At 44.4% G+C, this 27,226-nt stretch overlaps 1 protein-coding gene across 1 annotated transcript in view; it reads right to left on the bottom strand.

The window, feature by feature from the left end:
- Nucleotides 1-26,037, bottom strand: part of PINX1 (PIN2 (TERF1) interacting telomerase inhibitor 1) — a 109,299-nt gene extending 83,262 nt beyond the window's left edge. The window contains exons 1-5 of the mRNA XM_075556440.1: nt 25,912-26,037; nt 20,796-20,905; nt 14,553-14,645; nt 12,919-12,997; nt 1,618-1,710 (exon numbers count right to left, since the gene is read on the bottom strand). Coding sequence (XP_075412555.1) covers nt 1,618-1,710; nt 12,919-12,997; nt 14,553-14,645; nt 20,796-20,905; nt 25,912-25,930 — 394 coding nt within the window. The 5' untranslated portion in view covers nt 25,931-26,037. The remainder of the gene's footprint in view (nt 1-1,617; nt 1,711-12,918; nt 12,998-14,552; nt 14,646-20,795; nt 20,906-25,911) is intronic.
- Between the last annotated feature and the right edge of the window lie 1,189 nt (nt 26,038-27,226).

Here is a 27,226-nt window from a genome sequence, read left to right as displayed (position 1 = left end):
CGTACCTTTGGTAGTCCATAGTACTGCTTGCCAGCACCACAAACGCAGCAACACATTGATTCCCCGCTGAGCTTCTTTATTCAATGTTCCACTCTCACACGCACATGAGGTGATTCAAAATACCAGGAGTTGGGTCAGGTGCACCTTAGTCCTCAAAGTAGCATCCTTGCTCTTCAACCCTTTAAAGAGGTCTGTGCAGGAGATTTACCCAGTGCGGTGTGTCGCTTGATGTCCTGACTGCTGCTTCCTGAGCACTGATTGTGGATCCAAGCAAGAGGAAATCCTTTACACCTTCAGTCTTTTCTCCGTTTGTCATGTTACCTACTGTTCCAGTCGTAAGGATTTGGGGTTTCTTTCCATAGAGTTGTACTTCACACTTAAGACTACAATCCTTGATCTTCAGCAACATAGAGAAATACTTTCAAGTACTCTAAAACATAACGTCTTCAACATAAACATATAGCAATAATGGTGTTTGGATGTGCATTGCAAAGTTGCATTATTTGTGTGGATCTTGAATTTTTAAAATGAGGGGCTCTACAGAACTACAGGTGTATGTAAACAGAGTATCAGTAAGGCAGGGACAGCTTGCACATAGGAATGGGGCGTGGGAGGGGTGTAATAAAGACTGCACTAACCATCTAGTTCTCACACGTATTCTCTAAGACTATCTTGGCAATAACCTTGGATCACCTATGTTAATTCTCCATAAAATGGGCAAACTGTGTGAAATAATGTAGGGGTCAACCCAGGGGAGAGAATGTTCATATTGGAGACCTGAATGTAGAATATAATTCTAATTCATAGATGAGGAGTTACTTACCAACAATATCACCCTATATTTTTTTCCCTTTGTTTTCTTACCTAGTAATATAAAAGCACATTTATCCCCAAAATAGCACGTTGACTTCCAACGTCAGCTTTGCCTTAGACTTGGACACCATACAGCGTCTGTTCATGGGCTTTATCTCAACTCCACTGAACCTGAACGTGCATGGTAACAAGACCCCAGGGAAAGCACAGCAAGCGCTGGTAATTTAGCACCGCCTTAGGTCAGCCTGGACTCTAGGCTCTCAACCTGTGGGTCGTGACCGCTTTGGAGGTCAAACAACCCTTTCACAGGGGTTGCCCGATTCCTAACAGTAGCAAAATTAGTTATGAAATAGCAACGAAAATAATTTTATGGTCGGGGAGGGGGGTCACCAAAACATGAAGAACTGTATTAAAGGGTCATGGCATTAGGAAGGTTCAGAACCACTGGCCTAGAGGCATCCTTGAGGCGTAGTGGTTACAAGTTGGGCTGCTAACCATAAGATCAGTAGTTCAAAATTATCAGCCCTTCAGTGGGAGAAAGACAGGCTTCCTATTCCCATAAAGAGTTAGTCTCAGGAACTCAAAGGGCCAGTTCTACCCTGTCCTATATGGTCTCTATGACTCAGTTATCACCTGGATGGCAGTGAGTTTGGTTTGGATTAGGCCAGTTCAGTCAGGCTCTGCATCCACCCATTGTTGTATGTAAAATGAGAAGTCACTACTGATGAACAGCAAAAACAGGTTCAGAATTTCAGAATGAACATATATCTGTCAACAACAAATTTAAAAAATGCTAAACCTTACCTTTTGTGAATTTCTTATAATGAACACGGTTTTTTGAAATTTTGGACTTTTCTTCAAGGCTGAAAGATTTCTTCTCTTTGCTGTCTGAAGAGTCTAAAATACGATGAAAAAGCATTTCAAATTAAGCTCCACAGAACAGTCTCAATTATTCTCACAGAGTGAATTGGTCTTATTAAAATAAAATTCTAGGTACCTGATTATTTACTATTGACCTTAAATCAAATGATTAGGAATATTTTTCTTAAACTGCAGTATGGATCAGATAAGGCTTATCTTCCAGAATTTGTAAAGAGAAATAGGAACTTGTGTTTATAAAAAAAAAACCTGTCTGCAGACGTTGACAGTTGCTTTATTGCAATAATAAAATTACTAGAAGCAATCCAGATGTTCTGCAACGGAATACTACTCTGTAATACAAAGGAATGATAGCGTGATGCATACACATGCTCAGCATATCCAAGATGAAAGAAATGAAGGAAAACATTCAAGCTTCGAGTTGCAATAGTGAAAGATTCTATGGGAAAATATTGAGCAACGCAGGGAGCATCAGAGGAAAGGGATATACAGAGTCAGCAAAAAGAAGTGGTGGGCGTTCTACAGCCACATCAAGGGGTAGCTTACGGCCAATAAGCAATGGTACTGAAAGAATAAATCGTAAGTGCACTGAAGACATTAACAAAAAGCAAGGCTCCAGGATTGGAAGAGATTCCTATTTGTGCCCATCCCAAAGAAAGGTGACCCAAAAGAATGCAGAAATTACTGAACAATATCACTCAGATCACATGATTAATTCTCCCTTATGATCATTCACCAACCATTACAGCAGTATACTGACAGCTATTAGAAATTCAAGCCAGATTCAGGAGGAACTATGAAATGAGAGATTGGTCAACGGCAGAGAATATCAAAAAGATGTTTACTTGTGTTTTTTTGACTGTGCTAAGGCATTCAACTATGTGGGTCATAAAAAAACTACGGATAATACTGGGAAGAATGGGACTTCCAAAACACTCTCTGTGCTCGTGCAATATCTATACATGGGTCACGAGGCAGTCATACAACAGAACAAGCACACACTGTGGGGTTTAAAACTAGGTGTAAATCCGGGCTGTATCCTCTCACCAGCCTTACTCAATCTGTACGCTGAGAAAATAATCTGAGGAGCTGGACTACATGCAGAAGAACTCGGCATCAGGATTGGAGGGAGGGTTGTTCACGACACAGCCTCAATGTGGATTACAACTCGATGTAAGGAAAACCAAGATCCTCCCAACGGGTCCAACTGGCAATATCATAACGAACAGAGAAAGGTTGACGTTGTCAAGAATTTGACTTTACTTAGATCCTTGGTGGCAGCAGCAGCCAAAGAATGAAGTAACATATTGCATTGGGGAAATCTGCGATACGAGACACCTTCAAATGTCGAAAAGGGCACTTTGAGGACCAGGATGCCCCTGAACTAAGCCATGGTACTTTCAACAGCTTCATATACATGTAAAATCTGGACAATGAATAAGAAAGACAGAAGAAGAAATGATGCATTTGAATTACATTGTTGGTGAAGAATATTGATAGTACCAAGAACTGCCAAAAGAACAAACAAATCTGTCTTGGAAGAAGGGCAGCCAGAATGTTCCTCAGAGGCAAAAATGGAGACTGCTCACACACTTTGGACATGCTTTCCAGGGAGACCAGTTTGTCCAAAAGAGCACCATGCGTAGAAGAGAAGAGAAGAGGAAGGCCCTCACGGAGATGGACTGGCACAGTGGCTGCAACAACGGGCTCTTAACACACCAACAACTGGGATGGCCCAGGACCGGGCATTGTTCCCTTCTGTTGTGTACAAGTTCACTATGAGTTAGAAATAATCTGATGGCACCTAAGGGCAACAACAATAAAACTGTGTCCCCAGATTTCTTCTTGTACTTGAGGCTATAGCTGAATCGCCTGAACAGCTTCTCTGGCTTCAGAGTACGGTCAATCCGTAAGGGAGCCAAATTTGAACACTTTTCCATGTACACTAGTTCCCAATACTAATCTGAGTCTGACTGGAGCCGCCAATCTGGTTCTCCTGCTCCACTGCACAAAAGACAGGCCACACTGTCCTCTTGCTGTTCATCAAGGACAAGCTTAATGACTGGTGTCAGGAAGAACCCTTGAATCAAAGCCTCGAATCAAAGCCCCACTGCACATGATCCCTAAGCAAATGAAACAGGTTTACCCTTTCATCTAACAATTTATCAATTTTTATGCTAAGTAATCAATTAAAAAGAAAAACTTAAGTATAAAAATACAGTAGCACAATATATGGGATTATATAGGATACAGGAGAGTGGAAGACGATTCTGGTGGGAAAAAGCCCCATATAGCATTGCTGACCATTGATGGTCTTGGTTGTACACAAGGAGTGCAGGTGGCACATGGTGTTAGCCATTGGATTGCTAACCACTTGGTAGGCAGTTCAAACCCATCAGCAACTCAGCGGGAGAAAGATGAAGCAGCATGCTCCTGTCATGATTTATAGTCTAGGAAACTCTAAGGAGCAGTTCTACTCTGTCCTACAGGTCGCCAGGAATAAGAAGAGGATAGTAAGAATATCTATTTAGTTCAAAGGCACTGTGTGAATTTGGGACTCAAAGTTAACGAGATCAAGTATAACTAGAGTATGAAAACATGTCACTGTATCATCTATGCTTCTGTGTCAACACAAGTAACATGCGACAATGACCAAAAATTCACTGGGAATTACTCTATTTAGCCAACATCTATTGTTCTCCAGGTTCCATTACTTGGAACAGGTTTTCCCAGATATGGTTGTCTTTTTTTTTTCTGGGTACAGTGTACTTTATTGATGGTACATGACAAGGTCGGGCTCTCTAAGCGACCCCCTATTGCTTCAGGGAGTCTGGATGTTATATTCTGAGTATGTTGGGGGATTGAATTGAGGGCAAAGGCTCCCCAGCAGCTGAGGGCCTCTCTTCCTCCAGTGCTGTTGCTGGGGCTGGTGGTCCAGGGGGGCTCTCACTCCTTGGAAGCCACGTGGACCATGAGGTCCACCACCCTGTTGCTGTAGCCAAATTCATTGTCATACCGGGAAATGAGCTTGACAAAGTGGTCGTTGAGGGCAATGCCAGCCCCAGCATCCAAGGTGGAAGAGTGGGGGTCACTGTTGAAGTCACAGGAGACAACCTGGTCCTCAGTGTAGCCCAGGATGCCCTTTAGGGGACCATCGGATGCCTGCTTCACCACCTTCCTGATGTCATCGTACTTGGCAGCTTTCTCCACACGGCAGGTGAGATCCACGACGGACACATTGGGGGTGGGGACATGGAAGGCCATGCCAGTCAGTTTCCCATTCAGCTCCAGGATGACCTTGCCCACAGCCTTGACAGTGCCAGTAGATGCGGGGATGATGTTCTAGACAGCCCCATGACCATCACGCCAGAGTTTCCCACAGGGGCCGTCCCCGATCTTTTGGGTGGCAGTGATGGCGTGGACTGTGGTCATGAGTCCTTCCACGATGCCAAAATTGCCATGGATGACCTTGGCCATGGGGCCAAGCAGTTGGTTGCTCAGGAGGCACTGCTGACAATCTTGAGGGAGTTGGCGTACTTCTCGTGGTTCACGCCCATCACAAACATGGGGCATCAGCAGAAGGGGCAGAGATGATCACCCTTTTGGCACCGCCCTTCAAATGAGCCCCGGCCTTCTCCATGGTGGTGAAAACACCGGTGGACTCCACGACACACTCGGCACCAGCTTCGCCCCACTTGATGTTGGCGGGATCTCGCTCCTGGAAGATGGAGATGGCCTTCCCATTGACAATAAGCTTCCCATCCTCAGCCTTGACAGTGCCATTGCCCTTGCCGTGGGTGGAATCATACTGGAACATGTAGACCATATAGTTCAGATCAATAGAGGGGTCATCGATGGCAACAATATCCACTTTACCAGAATTGAAAGCAGCCCTGGTGACCAGGTGCCCAATGCGGCCGAATTGGTTCACTCTGACCTTCACCAACGTGTCTCAGGGATGTGGCTGGGACTGCACGGGAATGCATGAGGAGGAGCAGAGAGACGATATTGTTGTCTTTTTAGTGTAGTATTTGCAACTACAAAGGACTGGTTTGGACTGTACATCAGTGATTGGCTGCTAACCAAAAGGTCAGAGGTTCAAACCACCAGCCAGGGTAGAAGGCTGCAGAAGACAGGAAATGTACAGAGCAGTTCTACTAGGTTCTCCAGGGGCCACTGTGAGTCAGAGGGGACTGGACAGCAACGGTGTTGGTTTAGGGTTGTGGTTTTTTTTAAATGAAGAATAATATAGTGATGAAGAATGCAAACTTAGAAATCAATGAGATTTGTATACATTTTCAAAGAAGTCCCCCACAAGCCAAAGGTTTGCCACATCTTCTTAGGAATTCAGAAACTGAAAGACTGAAGAAAGAAATCAAGCAATGTGGGTGACTATTTTCTCAATTCCCTCTCCCGTACTGAAGTTTGTGTTTCTTAAGTGGAATGAATGAGTCTTTTGTCTACGTTTCTAGTGCATAGAACCCAGCACTGATGTTACACTGTTAGATGTTGTTGAGTCAGTTCCGACCCATCGCCACCCTAAGTACCAAAGAGCGAAATACTACGTGGTCCTGAGCCATCCTCAAAATTGTTGTCCTGCTTGAGCCAGCCCACTGTTGCCGCCGCTGTGCCAACCCAGCTCCTGGAGGATCTTGTCCTTCTCTGCGACCCTCCACTTTTCTAAGGGTGAGGTCCTTTTCCAGGGGCTGGTCTCTCCTGATGGCATGTCCAAAGGATGTGAGACAGTCTCTCCAACTTCGCTTCCAAGGGCCATTCTGGCTAGACTTCTTGCAAGACAGATCTATTTGGACGTGTGGCAGTCAACTATACTTTCAGGATTCTTTGCCAGCAGAGTAATTCAAATGCATCATTTCTTCTACAGCCTTCCTTCCTCCGTTATCCAGCTTTCATATGCATACGGGGCAATTGGAAATTCCACGGCTTGTGAGAGGGCACCTTAGTCCCCTGAAAGCGCTGTCTCTGCTGGTGTATCAGATTGGCCTGGTTTCTTGGCTGTTGTTTTCAAGAGTGTGGATTGTCAATCCAGGTAAAATGAATTTTTTGCTAACTTTTATTTTTTCTCCATGTATCACGATGCAATTTATTGGGTCAGCAGCAGATAAATAATCCATATCACAAACATTTTTTCAAATAAATGATTTCATGAAAACTTGGCAAAAAGCATTCTCGTAATTTCCAGTACACTGCTAATGGTTCTGTCATTCACAAATACATCATAGATAAACATAAAATAAACAGCAAGGAATTACGAGAGGGAATGGCAATTTCTTGCTAAAATTCTTAGGTAGAAAGTTACTGGTTCTCCTGCCAGCAAAATAATTACGGTAACTGAAAATCTGTAGCATAGCACTGCTAAACCTGACCAATCTACTTAAGTCAAAAATATAAAATACAAAAATGCTTAGAACAAAATATGTAATGTTACAAGGACGCTAAGATGAATCATGGGGGCGGGGGTAGTGCTTTTGGGAGGAGGGGAAATAGTATTTTCAACAAGTGCCGTTCCCTAAGACAACAGTATCATAAGCTAAAGAATGAAGCCGGACCCTTACACACCATATATAAAAATTAATTCAAAATAGATTGACACTAACGTAAGATCTAAAATTTGGGACGCGCATGGTAGGGTGTCAAACAGTAACCCCTGATTTCTATCCACAACACGGCAGTAGCAACCCCTCTCCCACCTCAGACTTGTGGCAATCACCATTGTCTCCAACGCTGCCAAATAGCACTGGGAGCCTGAGGGACGTCCACGCACACACATGCGTGTCTCCTTCCTCCTTGTTTGTTTCCATAAGTACATGCTAAATAGTCTTCCATCTTCTTGGTGATTCTTAATATTGGCAAGTATCTGTCAGCAGTACAGAAGTTTCCAACTTTAAATCTTGTTCTCACTAAGTCTATTTATTTAGACTACTGGTTACCTAAAAGGCATTCTTTTTTGGGGGAAATCAACTTAGTTGGGGAGAAAGCACACTATTTTCTTTGAATTCTCGAATGACACCGAGGAGAAGCGTAACTAGAAAGTGCGAATTCATTCAAGCCCCACTCTTTACTGGGTGGTAGACCATCCTGATTGCTCAACATCATCCTATCTTTGGAGATGTGTATCTGCAATAACAGCAACCGTTATAGTAACGGCCTCAGCTAGTGCTTAGGAAGCATCACGTGCAGAGTGGGTTCCTGGGAGGTCCGAGGGGTGCAGTGCTTGGCTACTAAGGAAAGGGCGGCATTCAGTACTCACGCTGGGAGGAAAGCCCTGGGGACCACTTCCGGAAGCACGCACCGCTAACCCCCTGCGGGCGGTGGCTCTGCCCTCAAGCCTGTGGGTCCCTCAGGAGCTGCTTTGGTCTGGCTTATGTGTTCAACAGTACTGATGTACAGTACAGTCTCACTCACTGCCAAAGAATCGACATCAACTCATTGTGACTCTGCAGGACAGGGTAGAACTGACACTGAGTTTCTGAGACAGACCCTTACAGGATTAAAAAGCCCTGTTTTTCCCCGCCGCGGAATTGTTGGTAGTTTCGAACTGCTGACCTTGCAGATCTTGGCCCAATGTGTAACCCCTATGTCACCAGAGGTCCAGTGGTACATTACTACATATATCCATTTATTTCTCACAGCAACCTATTCTCTCTATTTCACCAATAAGAAAACCAAGGTGCAAAGAGGTTCTGCAATTTACTAAGGGGCACATGGGCAGTCACGGTCAGAATGAGGATTCAAACCCTAACAGCCTGGCTGTGCCGTTTCTCTCGAGCCACCGCACTGGAGTCTTTCAAGCCAAACTGTAAGTCTTAGGTTGCATTCATGGCTGCATTTCCACTGAGGTCTGCTACGATCATGAGGAGAAACACAGCTTTCGCTTATCACGTGTAAGAAACGATGCCCTGGACTTCTATTGCTGCACACGTCCTGCATTTTTCGATACGAGTCCAGCCAATACTTGCACCATAGTTTTAGTTTTGTTTGTTGCTAACAAATAACTACCCAATGACTACTCTTGGTAGAATGTATAAGTTGGGTAGTGGTTTTCTTCATGCATGAGACAACTTTGAGAAATATTCTCACAGTTCTAGGACCAAACCAGGCCTGTCTGGTACTTTCTAATCGTCGTCCATGGCTAAAGGAAACTGTTCAAAGTGGGCACACCACAAAGCACTCCAGTTTGGCTAGGGAAAAAAAATCAAACAGTATTTCCCTGTCATGCTTTTAGGCTCATTTCTATACAATGCGCTGCAGGACATCGTTCTAAAGTCAGATTCGCCGTGATTTCACCAGTTAATTACCAGCACAGCCTGCTAGTGACTTCCCCACTAGGTACTGTGTATTACACATCTCCAGACTCTCAAGTCTACCCCGGTGTGCAATGCACAGCTCAATACATGTCTGCCCAACTCAAATCTCATTTAAAATTTTATTACACAAACTTCTCTTTCAATGTAACAAATATCTTTCCACTGATCATTGTATGTCCACAGGGAATTAAAAAACTAACCAACAAACGAAACAACTCTTAGGTCTCCTTCATGAATATCCGGCCAGAATGAACTGAAATAGCACCCCTGACTTCTACACAGCTGCCTGTGTAGAGAGGATAGACATGAGCTGAACTGGGTGAACAAGAAAGCAATATATGACAAGAGGGAGGTTGACAATTACGGGCAGGAGAAGACATGGGGAGAGGGGGCAACAGAGAGTGCAGTGAGACAGGCCGTCCTGCAGGAACTGCGATCCACAGCACATGCAGACAGACAGGCAGGCAGAACGGGTGCGGGAAGGAAGAGGAGAGTTTGCCCACGACATTAAAAGGCTGGGCAGAGGGGACTTGTACGGGGGCATTTACTTTTGTTGCAAATATATCCACGAATATGGTAGAGCACAGAGGGAGCAAGGTTATGAAGACCTCTTCAGATTCTACTAAACGCCTTGGGGATGAGTCACTGAGCCCAGGGTCTCAGGCTTCTAGACTCGGAGACACAAGATCACCTGGGCATAACATGGTCCAAAGTCAATTTTCTATATCCTACTTTGGTGAGGAGTTGATCGAGGTCTTTAAAAGCTCTGAGTGAGCATCTACGATGCATTGAGTCCAGAAGAAAGAAACGTGATGGAAATAGAAAGCACATGGGAACCACTGTAGATGAACGGAGCAGCAGGCATCAGTCTCTAGGACCACCCGAGACAGAATGACATGGTGCCCGGTCGTCCCATCTACAGCTCTGAGGGTCCTACTGAAGGTCCGGGGAGGAAAAAGTGGGGCCAAATCCCAAGTCATAAAGAAGACCAGGCTGACTGGCTGGACAGACTGGTGGGACCCACAAAACTACAGTGCTAGTCAACCTTCAGGTTTGGGACTGACCTAAAGCCCATGGCTCAATTTCAAGCCAAGCAATTAATAGGTCTCTAAGGAGAACGCAGGCTGCAGGCCTTTTAGAGAGCAACTCTTTGACCTCCAGGGAGCAGCGTCTGCCCAGGACAGGCTGAGCTGAGGTACAGGGGTGGAGACAGAAGCACAGCAGGAGGCGGATGAGAGATGCTGCAAATGAAGGAGGGGAAATACAATCGTGAATGACGTGTTGAATGTAAAACTGACCGCCTGCGAGGTCAACCTTGATCCCATTCACAATAAAACATTTTTTGAAATATATACAAATAATTTATAATCGCTCGCATACGATGTTTACAGTAAACGAACAGACTGGTGGTGGCTTATGCCTTGGGCTGCTAACTGTGAGGTGCCGCTTTGAAACCCCCAGCTGCTGCACACGAAGATGACGCTTTCTACTCCCACAGGTACCATGTCCTAGTGGGGTAAAAACAAGGGGCTTAACAGTACTTTTAAGGACTCTAAGGAGGGAGTGTACCTGCACATTTGTCTGACCCTGGGAACTCAGGCCATGTGCCACAGAACACGGGGACATGGAATCCTGGATCTTCAAGGTGCACAACATGCACCAAAGGCCACACAAGAGGTTTCCGATGTGGAAACCTCACTAGGTGAACCAGGTGTACTGCAAACACATCTGTAACCTGAGGCCTTACGACTGGGATGACACGGTGAGTGAGTAAGCAGAAGACAGCTAGAACAAGAGTACTCGGTGACGGACTAACACTGACTTACAACTTCAAAGCCCTACTTGCTGTATTAAGATATGTATTTTTCTTGCAGACCTGAATCTCACATTGTCAGTGAATATTACTGTAATTTTTGCCTGATAACCAACTCCCATTGTTTGGGTAAATTGTGCCCAGTCAGGTAAGGATTTATTCCGCACAAGTGAATAATTCAGGGATTGTGATATGTAGTTACCCAACACTTTTTCAATTTCCCTTTCAATAGTGTTTTAAAAATTAGTATCATGTCGAAGTCAAATGGGTGCATAAGCAAATGTGAAGAAAGCTGATAGTGCCTGGCTATCAAAAGATATAGCATCTGGGGTCTTAAAGGCTTGAAGGTAAACAAGCGGCCAACTAGCTGAGAAGTAACAAAGTCCACATGGAAGAAGCACACCAGCCTGTGTGATCACGAGGTGCCAAAGGGGTCAGTTATCAGGCATCAAAGAACAAAATAAATCACATTATTGTGTGCTCACCTCCCTGATACGATCACTGAAGACCCAAAGCCCATTTGTAGGCCACTGGACATCCCCTTATGGAAGGGTCTCGGGGAGGAGACCAGCCAGTCAGGGTGAGATGTAGCAATGATGTAACATATAACTTTCCTCTAGTTTCTAAATGCTTCCTCCCTACCATCATGATCCCAATTCTAGACCAGAGGATATACCCTGAACAGATAGGAACTGGAAACACAGGGATGATCCCTTTAGGACCATAACGAGAGGGTGGAGTGGAAAGGGGGAACTGATTATAAGGATCTACACATAACCTCCCTGCTGGGGGACAGACAACAGAAAAGTGGGTGCAGAGAGATGTCGGGCAGTGTAAGATATCACAAAATAATAATTTATAAATAATCAAGGGTTCATGAGGGAGGAGGAAGCGGGGAGGGAGAGGGAAAAATGAGGAGCTGATGGCAGGCCCTTAAGTGGAGAGCAAATGTTTTGAGAATGATGAGGGCAATGAATGTACAAATGTGCTTTACACAATTGATGTATGTATGGATTGTGATAAGAGTTGTATGAGCCCCCAATAAAATGATTATAAAATAAATTAGTATCATGGGCTAATCAATGACACTATAACCAGAAGGTCCTTATGCTTCAGGGAGATGATCAATAAGATTCTCTATCACAAATTAACAAGGGTATCTCTAAGATGAGCCACAGCAGATAAAAACATAGATTCAGGAATGGATTTTGGGCTCAAACTTAATCCTAGCTCCAATCTAAGAATAATCAGTCCTTACAACATGGCCTGCTCGATGCTCACCCTCATGGAGAAAACATGGAAACATGGGTGATATGGTAAGTGTGGTAAAGAAATTAGATGGTGTCTGACTACCAGAGAGAATAGCATCTGGGGCTCTTACAGGCTCGCGTCCAGATAAGCAGCCCGCTACGTGGACATGAGTCCATAAGGAAGAAGCACACCTATGTCCGTGACCCAAGGACTGTAAATTATATAATGCAAAGCTAAAGGAGGGAAGAGCATCAAAGCCCAAATAGTGAGATCCTGATGTGCAGAAGGCGATGGGTAACAGTTCAAGCCCAAACTACATCGGCAGGATCTACACAGGGAATAAGCCTCCAGTGATTTCCCTCTGAGTATAATTGAGGGATGGGATAGGGTTAACCTGGTTACCAGACAGAGAGCATTGGAGAGATGACTACAGTAGATTACGACAATACATCTGATTTGAACAGTTAAAACTTTGCATTTTATCTCCCCTATGAGACACTTGGGGCTTGATCTAGTTTTAAATATTTTCTGTGTTTTTTTGTTTTTTCAAATTAGGGTTTATCTCTGTTGTGATTAGTCATTATGGGTAGTCTTCTTAAATCTTTATTATGAGTTTTTCTGTTTTCCAGTATATGAAACCCAGGATAGATGAACCGATAAGAGACAACTAGATTGAGGGATTTGATTATACGATATATAAATTAAGTGCCAATAAAACTGTTGGAGAAAAAACAGAGTCTGAATTGAGTTGGTTTGAGCATTCATAAAAAAGACTTCAAATTGAAGTGTCCCATTTCTATTAATTGAGCGTACAACAAAGGCAAAGGTCGTGCCTACCTGCTGCTTCTTGGCCATGACACGTGCTTAGTTCCGCCAGAAGCTGGTTAAAGTCATCTTGATGAGCAATCCAGTTGTCCTGAAACGTGAAGGATCACAGGCAAGTCTAGTTATGTACCCTGACTGAAAGGCGGTCTGTTTTAGAGGCAAGGAAATGCAGTCACTTAAGATAATACTCTAAGCCTTTAATAATGAAAATTACTTTATAAATTTGAATAGAAAAATAAAGTAAGTTTGAAATGGAATTTATCTATATGAATATTAAAAAGGGCTTCTTGGAGCTTGAATCCTGATTCCCAATGCTAATAACCTATCAATGGTTAATTACAGTCCAATAACCAATAGGTTACACAAAATAGTAACATAAAGCAAACTTACTAGTTTTTGACTAGGGGAAATTCAGTAGCATATTTTAAATATAACACACTTGTATTAAGAATGCACCTGCATACAATATACACAGACATGTAGTGAATTATTATATTCAGGGTTATATAGTTTTTCAAAACCACCTACATGTATTCTTTGTGCAAAGTATGACCATTCAAAGGACATGAGCAGTGAGGGGACAGGGGGTGTTCTCCAGTGCTCTGGGTCACAATCCACTGAACGGCAACAAGCTTATTTTATGGGTTTTTCTTTGCTCATTAAAGTTTAATGTATTCTTCTCACTGTATTTGCTTGCAATGGCGCCACCATTTCCCCTGCATCCATCAACACCTAACTGCAAAGTGTAAAGCTAAAGTTGGACAATAAGTTCATTAGAACAGGGAGAACTAGATTTTTAAGGAGCCATCTCCGAGGCAAGAAATCAACCCAAACCAGAATTTCTAAGGAGGAGTTGGCATCATATATGATTTCTCAATAATGTGTGTTAGGCTAATTACATCAATAAGGTCGCTGGGTGGTGTTTCTCGTCAGAAAGTATTATCTGTCTTAGTAAGTACATTCAAAGTGGACGTTATGTTCTCTTAACAACACAAAACCTAGCTCTTACTCCAGGAACACTGAGCTGTTCCAATCTGTAACACTCAGAGCTACTGAACTGATCAAATTACTTCAGCTTACCTGAGCTAGTTATATAGATGTTTTACCACATTCTCTGGGCCACAAATTTAAGAACAAACCTTCGGTTTCAAAGGCGTTACGCTGAACAAAATTGCTGAAAATGATACCTACGGTGGGCCATTTTCTTTTCACGAGGGCATCATATTGAAGAGGAAATGTGAGTAGGTTTAGAAACAGACACAGGATGTGATCTTCATGCTGTGTTTCTGAAACTACAGGCCTCCGGCTTTTAGTAACGTAAGCTAACACTGTACTACACGCACAGGAAACAAGGCTCTATCCAAGAATGAGTGCTAACATAAAAACAAAAATCACTTTTTCAGTGTTTCGCACTGCAATGTTTGCAATCCATTAGCAAACAAAGGATCCCATAAGGACAATAGAGCAAAGCGCAAAACCTGTTACATGAACCTGCTAATTAAGGGGACTTTTGCTTTTTCTAAACACGGCCACTAAACATTTGGATAATTAAAAATTAATCAACTGGATCTGATTATCGCTTTTAGGTTTACAAATCTGAAGGCAATTACGCAATGGAACCATCCGGAAGACAGGCTGTTGCTCACTTCATTACTGATTGTCGCTCCAAGCCCCAGGGTGTTATTTTTCACTTGAACCTTAATATGATCCGTGGCTCCTTGCTCCTGAGCTCCCAAGCCCTGTGAAAATGAAGCACAAATAAAATCAGCCTCTTCGTCAAGGACGCAGCTATTCATTGAGGAGTCAGGTACTATGTCGCCCTCTAGAGTCAAATCTGACAAACAGAGACCCAAAAAACAAAAGCCCCTGCTCCTGGCCCAACACATCTCCCTTTGCTCTCTCTTAGTGTTTCGTAAAATTATTTTATGGAGACAGCCAGAGACTCTTTTTTTCAAAAAATTTAAGGCCTAAACAAACTCTAAGGTGAATATGTCTCTTTCAGATGTTCAGATGCAAAGAGGACGGCCATGAAACGATCAGAAATCCATCAGCGGCGTAACGAGTAGGAATCCCACCTGACCATGTCCCGGGGATGAGAGCACTCTCCCTGTCAGGGACACTGGGAAGAGGATTATTGCAGGTAGCTACGTTAAAATGTAGCACCCCAGCATGTGATTTCCCTTTTGACCCATTTTATATTTGTTCCAGTTTTTAATATTTTCTCTTTTCTATTTAATTGAGGTTTTTCTGTTTTATTGTTAGGCCTGGGTGACTAGAGAAACAAATCCAGTGACCCTCATATATGCTTTAGAAAGAGCATTGTATAAAGTAATTATCTATCAAGAAAGCGTCCCAATGCAGTCCAACTCAAGTCTCTAAGTCCAATACGAGTCCATTAGTCTCTCTTCAGACTCACGCGTCCACATGCACTGGTGCAGAGTTGTGTGGATATAAGATTGGTGGGAACATGGCAGGCCTCCAGCAGCTCTCTGGGTCAGTGGCAGAGAGGGGGGGAGGATCCCTGGACCCTCCTTATAGAAATAAGGCCACACACCCCCAAGGAGACAGCACCAGGCTGTAACTGATAGGCAGGTTGGATCTCACCCCTGTCTTCTTACAGGTGCCAGGTTGGTACAACACCCTAACTATCGCAGGGGGGTGTCTGCTTAGTCGCCTGCATCTATTAGCACCCAGTAACAAGGAGTTCCTGGTAAAGGGGATGGCAAGTACAAAGACCCTGGGGTGGAGTACTGCAGAACCCAAAGACACCAGGGTGGCTGCAGCAGGGTGAGTGCAGAGACATCAGAATGAAAGGGGTGAGACCTCACAGGGCCCGGCAGCAAGTTGCGGCAGCAACTGAATGTCACTGAATCAATATTAGGAACCTAGTGAACTTTTAAGTTAGGTAATGATATTGATCTGGCAAGTGACCAAAGGAGGGCAGAAGGAAACAAAGCAGGAAAGCACAGAAGCTTTGCTGTGGTTGTGGCAAGCGATGACGGTGGCTGGATGGCGCTATGCCCCAGAGAGGACTGACTTCCAGGACGGGGGAAGAAAGAGCGGAGGAAGAACGCCCCATGACTCCTAGGCTTCTGGCTTGAGTAAGTGAGTAGACAGGGAGCCACTGCTTAGTACTAGGAAAGAACAGAGTTGGGAGGATGAAGAATTTTGTAATAAAAATGACATTCTTGAGATAGCTGAAACTCCCACTGATGCTGACTCAGAGTGACCCTATAGGACAGGGGAGAACCTCCCCTGTGAGTTTCCAAGACCGTGCCTTTATAGGGGAGAACAGTTCTGTCTTTCTCCCAAGAAGTGGCTGGTGGTTTCCAACTGCTGACCTTGCAGTTAGCAGCTTAACTTGTAACTGCTATGCTGCCAAGGGCCCTTTTGATCGATGAAAACATAAGTAGGCTGCTGAATTTATAAATCAGACTAGACACAGAAAACTAAGAGTTATCAGACTTGCGATGACAGTTCAAATCCATGGAAAGGAAGCTGTGAGCAAGCAGAGCACAGTGCAAGTGCCTGGGGCTGAAGTCAGAGGCTCCAATGCTGAAACGCTGGAGGGGAAGCACCGGCAGCAGATGTCCAAGTTCCCTGACAGGTATGAAGAGGAAAGCAGGGGAGATGGTACTGTTGTGGAAGCCAAACCAGAACCAAGCCCAGGGTCATCGAGTCAATGCCAACTCGAGGGCTTCCAAGACTGTACATCTTTGTAGGAGCAGGCAGTGTCACCTTCTCCCTCGGAGGGGCTGGTGGGTTGCAACACTCAGCTCAAACGAGAGCCCTAAAGTCGACGATAAGTATTCTGGGGGCGCAGAGGTTACACATTAGGCTGCTAAGTAAAAGCTTGAAACCGCCAGCCGCCCCACAGGAGAGAATGATGCTTTCTACTCCTCTAGAGAGCGACTCTCAAACTCCTAGGGGTAGTACTGCCCTGTCCTACAGGATCACCGTGAGTCAGAATCCACTTGATGGCAGGGAGTCTGGGGTTTGGGAAATGCAGAGATATGTGTAGAAGCCCTACTAGAATCAGGAAATAATGGAAAGTGAGAAAAGGGAGAAACATGTAGATTAAACTATAATGCAAAAGAAAATATTACTCTTAGTTACATAATTTCATGCACATAGCTACATAATTTCATGTCAACTTGAAGATCTACAGAAGTGTAGGGGTGGCACTCAACTCGTCAAACAGCTCACCACCGGCTTGTTGCTCCCAGGGGGCGTGGCCTTCTCCTAAGGAAGGCCCCGGGAACCGCCCTCTCTGCCTTCCCCTTCCTGCTGGCCGGCTAGAGCTGCCAGAGCCCAGCCACGTTTCCACTGACCTGGGTTCCACATGACTGCACCCACGGGCCTGTGATCCCCCTGCATTCTGTGCAGATAAGGCCACATCACTGCATGCGGCTCTGGGAGTCTGAAGAGGGACGTACAGACTAGTACTGGATGTACGGACTTGAGTTGGGAAGCTTTCTTGATATTAGGCGCTTTCTTACACATGTATGAGTTACCACTGGATTTGTTTCTCTAGAAACCTGGTCTCACACAGCAATATAAACACACTTTATAACCACACTGATGGTAAAGCAGGCTTCCACAGCTAACAAACTGAATGCACCATATATGAACTACCCCAGTCCTGGCAGTTGTTAGAGGCCATTGAGTCCCACACTAATCCTAGGCACGACAGAACCAAACACTGCCAGGTCCTGTGCCATCCTCACAACAGATCCTATGCCTGAGCCTGCTGATACAGCCACTGTGTCAATCCATCTCATTGAGCGCCTTCCTCTTTTTTGCTGCTATTACACTGTATCAGACAAGATGTCCTTCTCCAGGGACTGGTCTCTCCTAACAAAATGCCTAATGTATGTTATGCCAGTGACACACGTGTATGTGTAAGAAAGAGTTTTATATCAAGAAATTTCTATAACAACAAAACATCCCACCAGCCCAGTCCAACTCAAGTCCTTAAGTCTGACTCATTCATAAGTCCCATTGCAGACTCACAGAGCCACATGCAATGATGCAGAAAGATCACAGGTCAGTCGGTGGGTGCAGAGTACGTGGATCTGAGGTGTGCAGGCAGAAAATATTGCAGGGATCCAGCAGCTCTCAGGATGGCAAGCAAGGAGAGAGAGAGAGAGAGAGAGACAGAGAGAGAGACACAAACCAGCTTCCCAAGAGCTATATATCTCAGTCGCAGATTCAAGTGAGGTCATCAGGCTGTAACCTGATTGACAGGCCAAACTCCACCCCTAAACTTTCATGTATCTTTAGGCTGACATGAAGTTATGTAACTACCACGGTATGTAAGATGAAGTCTTGCCATCCTTGCCTCTAAAGAGCACCCTGGCCTTAATTCTTCCAAAACAAATCAGTTTGTCCTTTTAGCAGTCCATAGTCCTTTCAGCATTCTTCTCCAGCACAATTCAAATGCATCAATTCTTTTACTGTCTTCCTTTTTCAACGTCCAACGTTCACATGCAAATGAGACAATGGAGAATACTATGGCCTGGGTTAGACATCCTACCTTACACCTCAAAATAGCACCCTTGCTCTTCAGTACTCTAAGAAAGCTTGTGCAGCAGATTTACCCAATGCAACAGGTCCTTTGATCTCTGACTGCTGCTTCCATGAACACTGATCGGAGATCTAAGCAAGAGAAAATCCTCGACAACTTCAACCTTTCCTCCATTTATCATGATGCTATCTATTGGTCCAGTTGTGAGGATTTGTGGCTCGTTCACACTGAGTCATAATCTATACTGCAGGCTACTACAATCCTTGATCTTCCACAAGAAGTGCTTCAAGTCCTCCTCTTTCAGCCAGCAAGGTGGTCATCTGCATATCACAGGTTGTTAATAAGCCTTCCTCCAATCCTGATGCTGTCCCCTTCTTCATATGATCCAGTTCCTGATGGACTGCTCAGCCCACAGACTGAACAAGTATGGTGAGAGGTTACAACCGATGTACACCTTCTCTGATTTTAAACCATACAATTATCCCTTCTGTCTGCACAACCGCCTCCTGATCCATGTTCAAGTTCTGAGTGAATTACAAGGAAGTGTCTGGAATGCCCATTCTTCCCAAGGTTATCCAGTTTACTATGGTCCACATGGTCAAATGCCTGTACATAGTCAATATAACACAAGTAAGCATCTTTCTGCTATTCTCTGCCTTGAGCCAAGATCCACCTGACAGTTCCCTGTCAATATACTGCTGCAACTACTGTTGGATGATCTTAAGATTGTATCTGCATGTGATAGCAATATCACCCAGCAGTTTGAGCATTCTGTTGAGTCATCTTTCTTTGGAATGGGCACAAATATGTTCGCTTCCAGTCAGCTGGCTAAGTAGTTGTCTTCCAAATTTCCTGACATAGATGAGTGAATGCTTTCCAGCTTGCTGAAACATTTCAACGGGTATCCCATCAATTCCTGAAGCCTTGTTTTGGGCTAATGCAGCGTGGTTTGAACTTCTTCCTTCCGTGCCATTGGTTCTTGCTCATATGCTACGTCTGAAATAGTAAAGTGTTGACTAATTCGTTTTAGTGCAATGACTGTGTGTATTCTTTCTAGCTTCTCTTGATGCTTCCTGCATCAGCCAATATTTACGTACAGAACCTTTCAAGATTGAAACTCGAGGCTTGAATTTTTCCTTGGGTTTTTTCAGCTTCAGATAGGTTTTGCTCTATTGGTTTTTAATCTAGGTCCTTGCACATTTCATCATAATCGGGATTTGTCTTCGCGGCTGCCCTTTGAAATTTTCTACTCGGCTGCTTGACTTCATCTTTTCTGCCATCTGCTTTAGCTACTCCGCAGTTAAGGGCAAGTTTCCTCTGACATTCGCTTTGTTCTTTTCGTTTTGATTTGGTCTTTCTCATGACCTTTTGGTTGCCTCATGAATGGTGGCCTTCATGTCCCCCCACAGCGCATGAGGCCTTCTGTCATCAGTGTTCAATGTGTCACATCTGTTCCTGAGATGCTCTCAAAACTCAGGAGGGTACACTCAGTCACAGGTTGACTCTTGTGGACGTGTTTTACTTTTCTTTAGCTTTACTCTGAACTTACATGAGTAATGGATGGTCTGTTCCACAGTCGGTGCCTGGTCTATTTTTGGCTGCTGATACTGAGCTTCTCCATTGTTTTTCCCACAGGTATGTCCACCTGACTTCTGTGTATTCCATCTAGAGATGTCCATGTGCACGGTCGCATGGAGATTGATATCCTAGGTATTAGCTGAACTGGACTGATACTGACCATTCTGAATCAGAAAATCACATGATTTATGCCGGGAATAACAACAATCAAGAGAAAGGGTGTGGCGTTCACTGTCAGGAAGGATCTTGCTAAAACCAATCCTGAATTACAATGCTATTTGTGATAGGATTATATCTATATGACTTCCAGGAAATCCAAACAATGCAACTATTATTCAAATTTATACACCAACCACAAAAGCTAAGGAAGAAGAAATTGATTAATTCTACAGACGACTTAGGTAGAAATTGATCAAACATGCAATCGAGATGCATTGTTAATTATTGGGGACTAGAATGCAGAAGCTGGAAATAAAAGGAAGGATTAGCAGGTGGAAAACATGGTCTTGGTGAGAGAAATGAAGCCGGAGATCGCATGATAGAATGTTGCAAAATCAACACCTTGTACTCAGCAAATACCTTTCTTCAGCAAGTCATAGCACAGTAACTGCTAAACACAGTTGACATTTATGTTCAATTCTAGTGTCACTATCACAAGGCCACAACACTGTAACGTTTTGTCTAAAATCATTGACTGATCTAAAACATAAATTTCTCCTGATAAATTATCCTGATTTATAATCTATTTGCACGGCTCAGGTGTTTTTGCTTTTCTTCAAAATACCTTTCCTTTAGACCAACCCATCTTCTCTAACATCTTCTGGCCAAACTTGGAATCATCATTACTCCATGCTGTGTTTCTTGGATCCAGTGCCCACCTCTGTTTCCGCCGACCTACAAATGAACAAGTATTTCATCAGCAGTGGAGCCTTCAAATATGAAATTCAGACAAATATACATATGTCATACCTACTCTCAAACGAACTGTCATCAAGTCAATTTTGACTTCTGGCAACCCTGTAGGATAGGACAGAACTGCCCCTGTGAGTGTCTCAGACTGTAATTTTTATATTATTAATTGGGGTTAATATCATATCATTCCATAGTTCAATCACACCAAGCAGTATTGCACAACTGCTAGCACAATCAGTATCCAAACATTCTTCCCCTTCCTGGACCCTCGACTATAACTCCAATGGGAGTAGAAAGCCTCATCTTCCCCCCGAGTAGTTGCTAGTGTTTCAAACTGCTCGTTAGCAGCCCCACTTATAGGCCACTACGCTGCCTACATTAAACCTTATAAGCCAATGTACTATGTGAGGCTGGTTATTGGTCTGTGTCCAGAGTTCATGTCTCCATAGAGCAATGTGAGCAGCAATCTTTGAAGATTATATTTGTGAGCATGCTTGAACTGCCCTGTACAGTAAGAACTGCACACAGTTTAGGCTATGCATTTATATATAATAGGCTAAATTGCTTACCACACAAGAGATTGGCTATCTGAGGTCAATTTCTCTTCCGAGGGAAAAAGGTAATTTTCTCTAACTAATGTGGCACGAGCAGTTTTTCCCAAATGAGGAAGGGGCAGCAGAGAGGGCCCAACAAATGAAAAAGAGTAACATTGGGTTAAAAACTGTAATCTTCTGGAAGACTGCCTTAGCATCTTTACTGTACAAATGTGCATGTCCTCTGAGAGTGTAAAGTAGGCATGCTGTGTTTCCCACACTTACTTGGTCAAACCTCTGTTTCCCTGGAACACTCTCTGACCAGTGCTGTAGGAATTCTCAGATTCAGAAAATCTCCCAAGGAAAACAAGCAACCTCTAGTCTGCGGAGACAGGATCATCTTTTACATGCCTGTTAGCATTCGTACTGTGGCCTATGCTCCTGTGCTCAGATGTCCGCTCGGTGCTTACTTCTGTGCGGAAAACGCTAACAGAGCTTACAAGGTTGCTCTTGACTGGGGTCTGTTCACTTGGGTTTCAGGAGGGTCCTCACCACTCGCAAGCTAAGAAGAGGGGCATGCTGTGCCTGTCTGTACAAACAAGATGGTTTGTGTCAAACACATGCTTTCATTCAAGAGCGCTTGCAATTTGGGTCCATGACAAGCAGGGACTGCCTATGTGATTAGCTTCCCATAAAAGCCCTGGCACCACGTCTCTGATGAGCTTCCCTGGAGGGCAACCTTTCTTACAGGTTGTCGCCCTTCACTGCTAGGAAAATCAAGCATGTCCGTGGTGACTCCATGGTGCTGGCTGGCACAAATGGTTTGTGCTCAACTGTTAACCTTAGTTTGTGGTTCCAACCCATGCAGCAGCACCGTGGAAGAAAGTCCTGTGACTGGCTTCCATAGAGATCACAGCAAACAAGGTCCTGTTGAGTAGTCCACTGCACTGTAACACCAAAAGAATTCAAGCCTGGAGTGGCGTGATTAGAAGTCTATGGGAAAGATATTGAATGGTGCTGGAAGTATCATAAGAAGATGGATGGAGTCACTGTACCAAAAAAAGAACTGGAAAACACAGAAAGGAGCCTAGCTGTACTGGAAGACCTTGGCGAAAAGCACGGCTCCAGGAATTGACAGGATGCCAAGTTAAATGTTTCAACACAAGAGTAAAGCATTGGAAGACAGCTCCCTGGCCAACCAACTGGAAGAGATCCATTATTTGTACCCATTTCAAAGAAAAGTAACCCCAGAGAACGCAGAAATCACTGAACAATATCATCATTACCACGCAGAAGTAAAATTCTGCTGACGCTATTTCTAAATCAGATGCAACATATTGACTGGGAGCTACCAGAACTGCAAGCTGGATTCAAAAGAAGGGGTGGAACAAGGGCTATTATTGCTGATGTCAGATGGATCTTGACTGAAACCAGAGAATATCAGAAAGATGTTTAATTGGGTTTTATTGGCAACATAAAAACATTAGTATATATGGATCTTAACAAACTAAGGACAACAGTGAAAAGAATGGGAATTCCAGATCAGACACCGATACACTCGAGTCTAAGCCGACCCGAATATCAGTCGAGGCACCTGACTTTACCACAGAGACTGGGCTGAGCAGCTCGCTTATCCACGAGAATATATGGGGACTGTGCTCACGCAGAACCTGCACAAGGGCCCAGAGGCAGTCTTTGGAATAAGCCAAGGAAATACTGTGGCTTTAACATCAGGAGAGACGCGCTTCAGGGGTGTATTCTTTCATCACACCGAATTCAATCCACGTGCTGAGCAAGTACTCAGAGAAGCCGCACTGAGCGAAGTGGCATCAGGACTGGAAGAAGGCTGAGTAACAACCAGCAAAATGCAAATGACACAACCTTGCTCGCCTGAGAGTGAGGACTTGGAGCACTTACTAGTGAGTATCGAATACTAGAGCCTGCAGCATGAATTACACCTCAATGTAAAGGGAAAAAACAACAACAAAATCCTCATAAGTGGACCAATAGGCAAGATGAAAAAAATCAAAATCCTCATAACTGGACCAATAGGCAAGATCATGGTAAATGGAGACAAGATTGAAGTTGCCAAGGATCTCATCTTACTTGGATCCACAATCAACGTTCTCAGATGCAGTAGTCAAGAAACCAAACACCATGATGCACTGGGCAAATGTGCAGCAACAGACCTCTTCACAAAGTTCAAGAGGAAGGACGTCACTTGGAAGATGAAGGTCACCTGACTCAAGCCATGGTAGTTCCAATTGCCTCATAGGCATGTGAAAGTTGAACAATGACTAAGGAAGACCAAGGAACAACTAATGCCTTTGAGTTATGGTACTGAAAGTACCATGGGCTAGAAGAGCAAACCAATCCGTCTTGGACGAAGTACAGGCAGAATGCTCCTTAAAAGCGAGCACTCATCTTGTGTACTTTGCATGTGTTAACTGAGATCACACTCTGATCTGCAGCGGGTCAGCTAACAACAGAATGACCTTCAATGCGATGGACTGGCATAGTGGCTGCAACCATGGGCTCAGACATAACCGTATCCTAGAAAAATCAGGATAATGTTTTTGAGAAACAAAGAAAACCACTAGATTGGAAAACTGGGCACATGCTTGTGATGGGGGGAAAATACCCCCCACACACACACACACAACCCAATATAGTCCACATGGCAAAAGAACACGAAGGAAATACTTCAGTATAACAAAATTCACTGTCTAATGTTAACTCTAAAAAAATATATATAGAATCAAATTATACCCAGAGAATGATGCCCCTTTTATATACTTTCAAAAAAGTAGTAAAGTCAATTTTAGTTCGAATGAACTGAACTGCCACCAACAACAGTTAAATTAAGGATTATGGGTGGTGGGTTCTGCATTGGGCTGCTCAAGAGGTCAGCAGTTTGAAACCACCAGCAGCTGTGCAGGAGAAAGCGGAGGCTCTCTACCCCAATAAAGAGTCACAGTCTGGGAGTCCCACAGGGCAGTTCCAGCCAGTCCTATAGGGTCACTATGAGTGGGCATCGAAGGGATGGAAGTGAGCCTGAGGATTTCTATGCTTCTATTTTTTTAATCTCTAAAAAAAGAGCAACTAAATATCTAATCACAAGGATGCCTTAAATATAATTTGGCAAATTATCCTTAAAAGCAAAACAAAAGATTTTCTATTGGCATGACAGAGATTTCAAAATTTAGAGTAATAATGAAAAGGACATGAAAATAGACTCTTGAAATCCAGCAGTTTTGAATGACTACTTACACCTGTGTACCATTCCATAATTGTAAAACTATTTCCCCATCTCTCCCCTTAGTGATTTTTTTTAAGTCCACCTAGTGATGAACAGAAGGAGCCCTGGTAGCATGGGAGGTTATGTGTGGAGTTGCTAACCCCAAGGTCAGCAATTCAAATCCACCAAAGAGAAAGATGAAGCTTTCTGTTCCTGTAAAGGTTTACAGCCTGAGAAATTGCAGGGGCAGTTTTACTCTGTCATATGGGATCCCTATTGACAGAATTAACTCGATGGCAGTAGCATAAGGAATAGAATTAATAGTTCTTAATATTCTCCACAGAAACTGATTATGAATAGCAGGATTAGGTTCAGTGTTCTCAAGTGCATGCTGAATTGAGCTTCCTGGCTTTTCACGAACAAAGCTTGGCTGCCATCTGGTGGCAAGAAATCGTTGCTAAAGGTAGCATTCAGTGTGGGAATTAGACAAATGTTGAAAGTTGGGATAAAGCTTTGCCGCCAACCTTCATCGTCTAAGACCAAAAAATTACCTCACTGCTATAGTTAATTCAGACGCTTAACGAGCCGTCAGGTTTGAGTGTTAATAATTTCACTTACCCAAGGTAAAATCGCTCCAACCTTACTTTTTCGTTAGCCCTGTACCCCGGGAAAAGTCTAACTTCTTGTGTGATTTTGGCAACCCCCTTGCTTTTTAAACCAAACGTGTTCATCTTTTGTACTACCGTGAGACTCTCCTTTGTTCTAAGTTCAATATTTTCGAAAATGAGATTTCAATGCCTGAAGAGACTTTTCTGGCCCAAGTTCCTTTTTAAATAAAATCAGAGATCGCCGAGCCCTGGGGAAACGAAAGAACAAGTCCGAGTTCCCACGACCCGTGGAGGCAGAGTCTCCGGCCAGCTCGTGTCTTAGCTCTCCTTAGAACACATGGCTCGCTCCATGAGATCAGGGTGCCGACTTAGCGTCCCGAGGTCACGCTCGCAGTCTTTCTCACGAGCATACTGAGCACTTTCCGGGGACTCTCTGGAACCGGGGACTGTCCGGGGCAGGGCGAGCAGAACGGGACTCCCCAGGCCCTCCGCCCCGGGTGCCTGCCACCTCTGCCCGACTACGCGCCCGCGACTCCAGCGCAGCCGCCGGGAGCGCAGCCGGCCCTCGGCACCCTCGGGCCCAAATCGGGTCGCCCGTCCCCCACTCACGCTCCGCCAGCATCGACATCTCGGCGCCGGTCGGCCTGGGATCGTGGCAACGCCGCTGCGGGAGGAACGCCGAGCGAGAAGCCGGTGTCTGACCCGGCAAGGTGCGCCGCCGATGGGGCGCTTCGTGGTGACGTCACGAAACGCGATGGGCTCCTGGGCCGCGCGTCGGGAAAGTGGGCGGGGCGAGAGCGGCCTGAGGCTGGGATTGGACGCCGGGCCGGAAGAGCTGGCTGCGGGCATGGCGGCCCGCTGCCACGAGCCCCGTGGGCTGGCTTCCTGGTCCAAGGCAGTAAGGGAAATCTTTATTCGCTTAGCAAACGCCCACATTAATTTTGTCTACTCCCATAAAGATGTACCATTTTGGAAACCCAACGAGGCAGTTGTAGTCTGTTTTGAGGGGTCGCTGTAAGTTTGAATCACCTCGATGGTAGCAAATGGTGGTGGTGATGGTCACGCATTATGCTTACTGGAAATAAGTATAAATCCTGTCCTCAAGGAGGACCCGGTCTAATGAGGTAAAGAAAGGTGCAAGCAGGCGTCATTAGGGTTGTCAGTGTCTTAATAATTGTGTGTAAAGGAGTTTGGGAACCCTGATTGGAAGGAAAGAGTTTGCACTGTTGTGTCCTCTTTTAGTTCCCTGCCACTGAGCGCACATGCATACACACATGATAGGTTACATACGCAAATAACTAATTCTAGAAAAATGTTGCACATCTTTAAATAGCTTGATACTATCAAGACAAAGGTTTTGGTTTTTACCACTATAATCTACACACTGAAACTATGCCTATATCATATTCATCTCTCTATCCATACCAGCACCTAGCAAAATTATTTGAGTCTGATAAGAGTCCCAGAGATGTTTGTGAATTTTAGTCAAAGGGCCTTTGTTCCAATGTCTCCAGGGTAGTTCTAATTCAGGCAGTAAGGATTTATATTTGGACCAATGACTGACTCTCCAGTGAATTTCGGGTGACAGTACATAAAGAAATGGAATAGAACATGACCAAAGAAACTGCCAAGGACTAGATTCCTGATCTAAAATGAACCCACCTTTAGCTAAGGAATCTAGTCAAATAAAGTGTTGTTCTTGTTCTTAGGTGCCATCAAATTGGTTCCGACTGATAGTGACCTGTGTACGACAGAACCAAACCTGCCTGGTCCAGCAGCATCCTCATGAGCGGCATGTCTGTGCCCATCATTGCAGCCACTGTGTGGATCCGCTTGTCAAAGCATCTTCCTCTTTGTCATTGCCCTTCCACTTTACCAAACCTGATGTCCTTTTCGCTCCTGATGCATGTCCAAAGTAAGTCAG

This window comes from Tenrec ecaudatus, chromosome 8 (genome assembly GCF_050624435.1).
Source record: "Tenrec ecaudatus isolate mTenEca1 chromosome 8, mTenEca1.hap1, whole genome shotgun sequence".
In the NCBI taxonomy this organism is placed as follows: Eukaryota; Metazoa; Chordata; class Mammalia; order Afrosoricida; family Tenrecidae; genus Tenrec; species Tenrec ecaudatus.
Note: the sequence above shows the minus strand (reverse complement) of the source record. Positions and strands in the feature narration are given on the sequence as shown.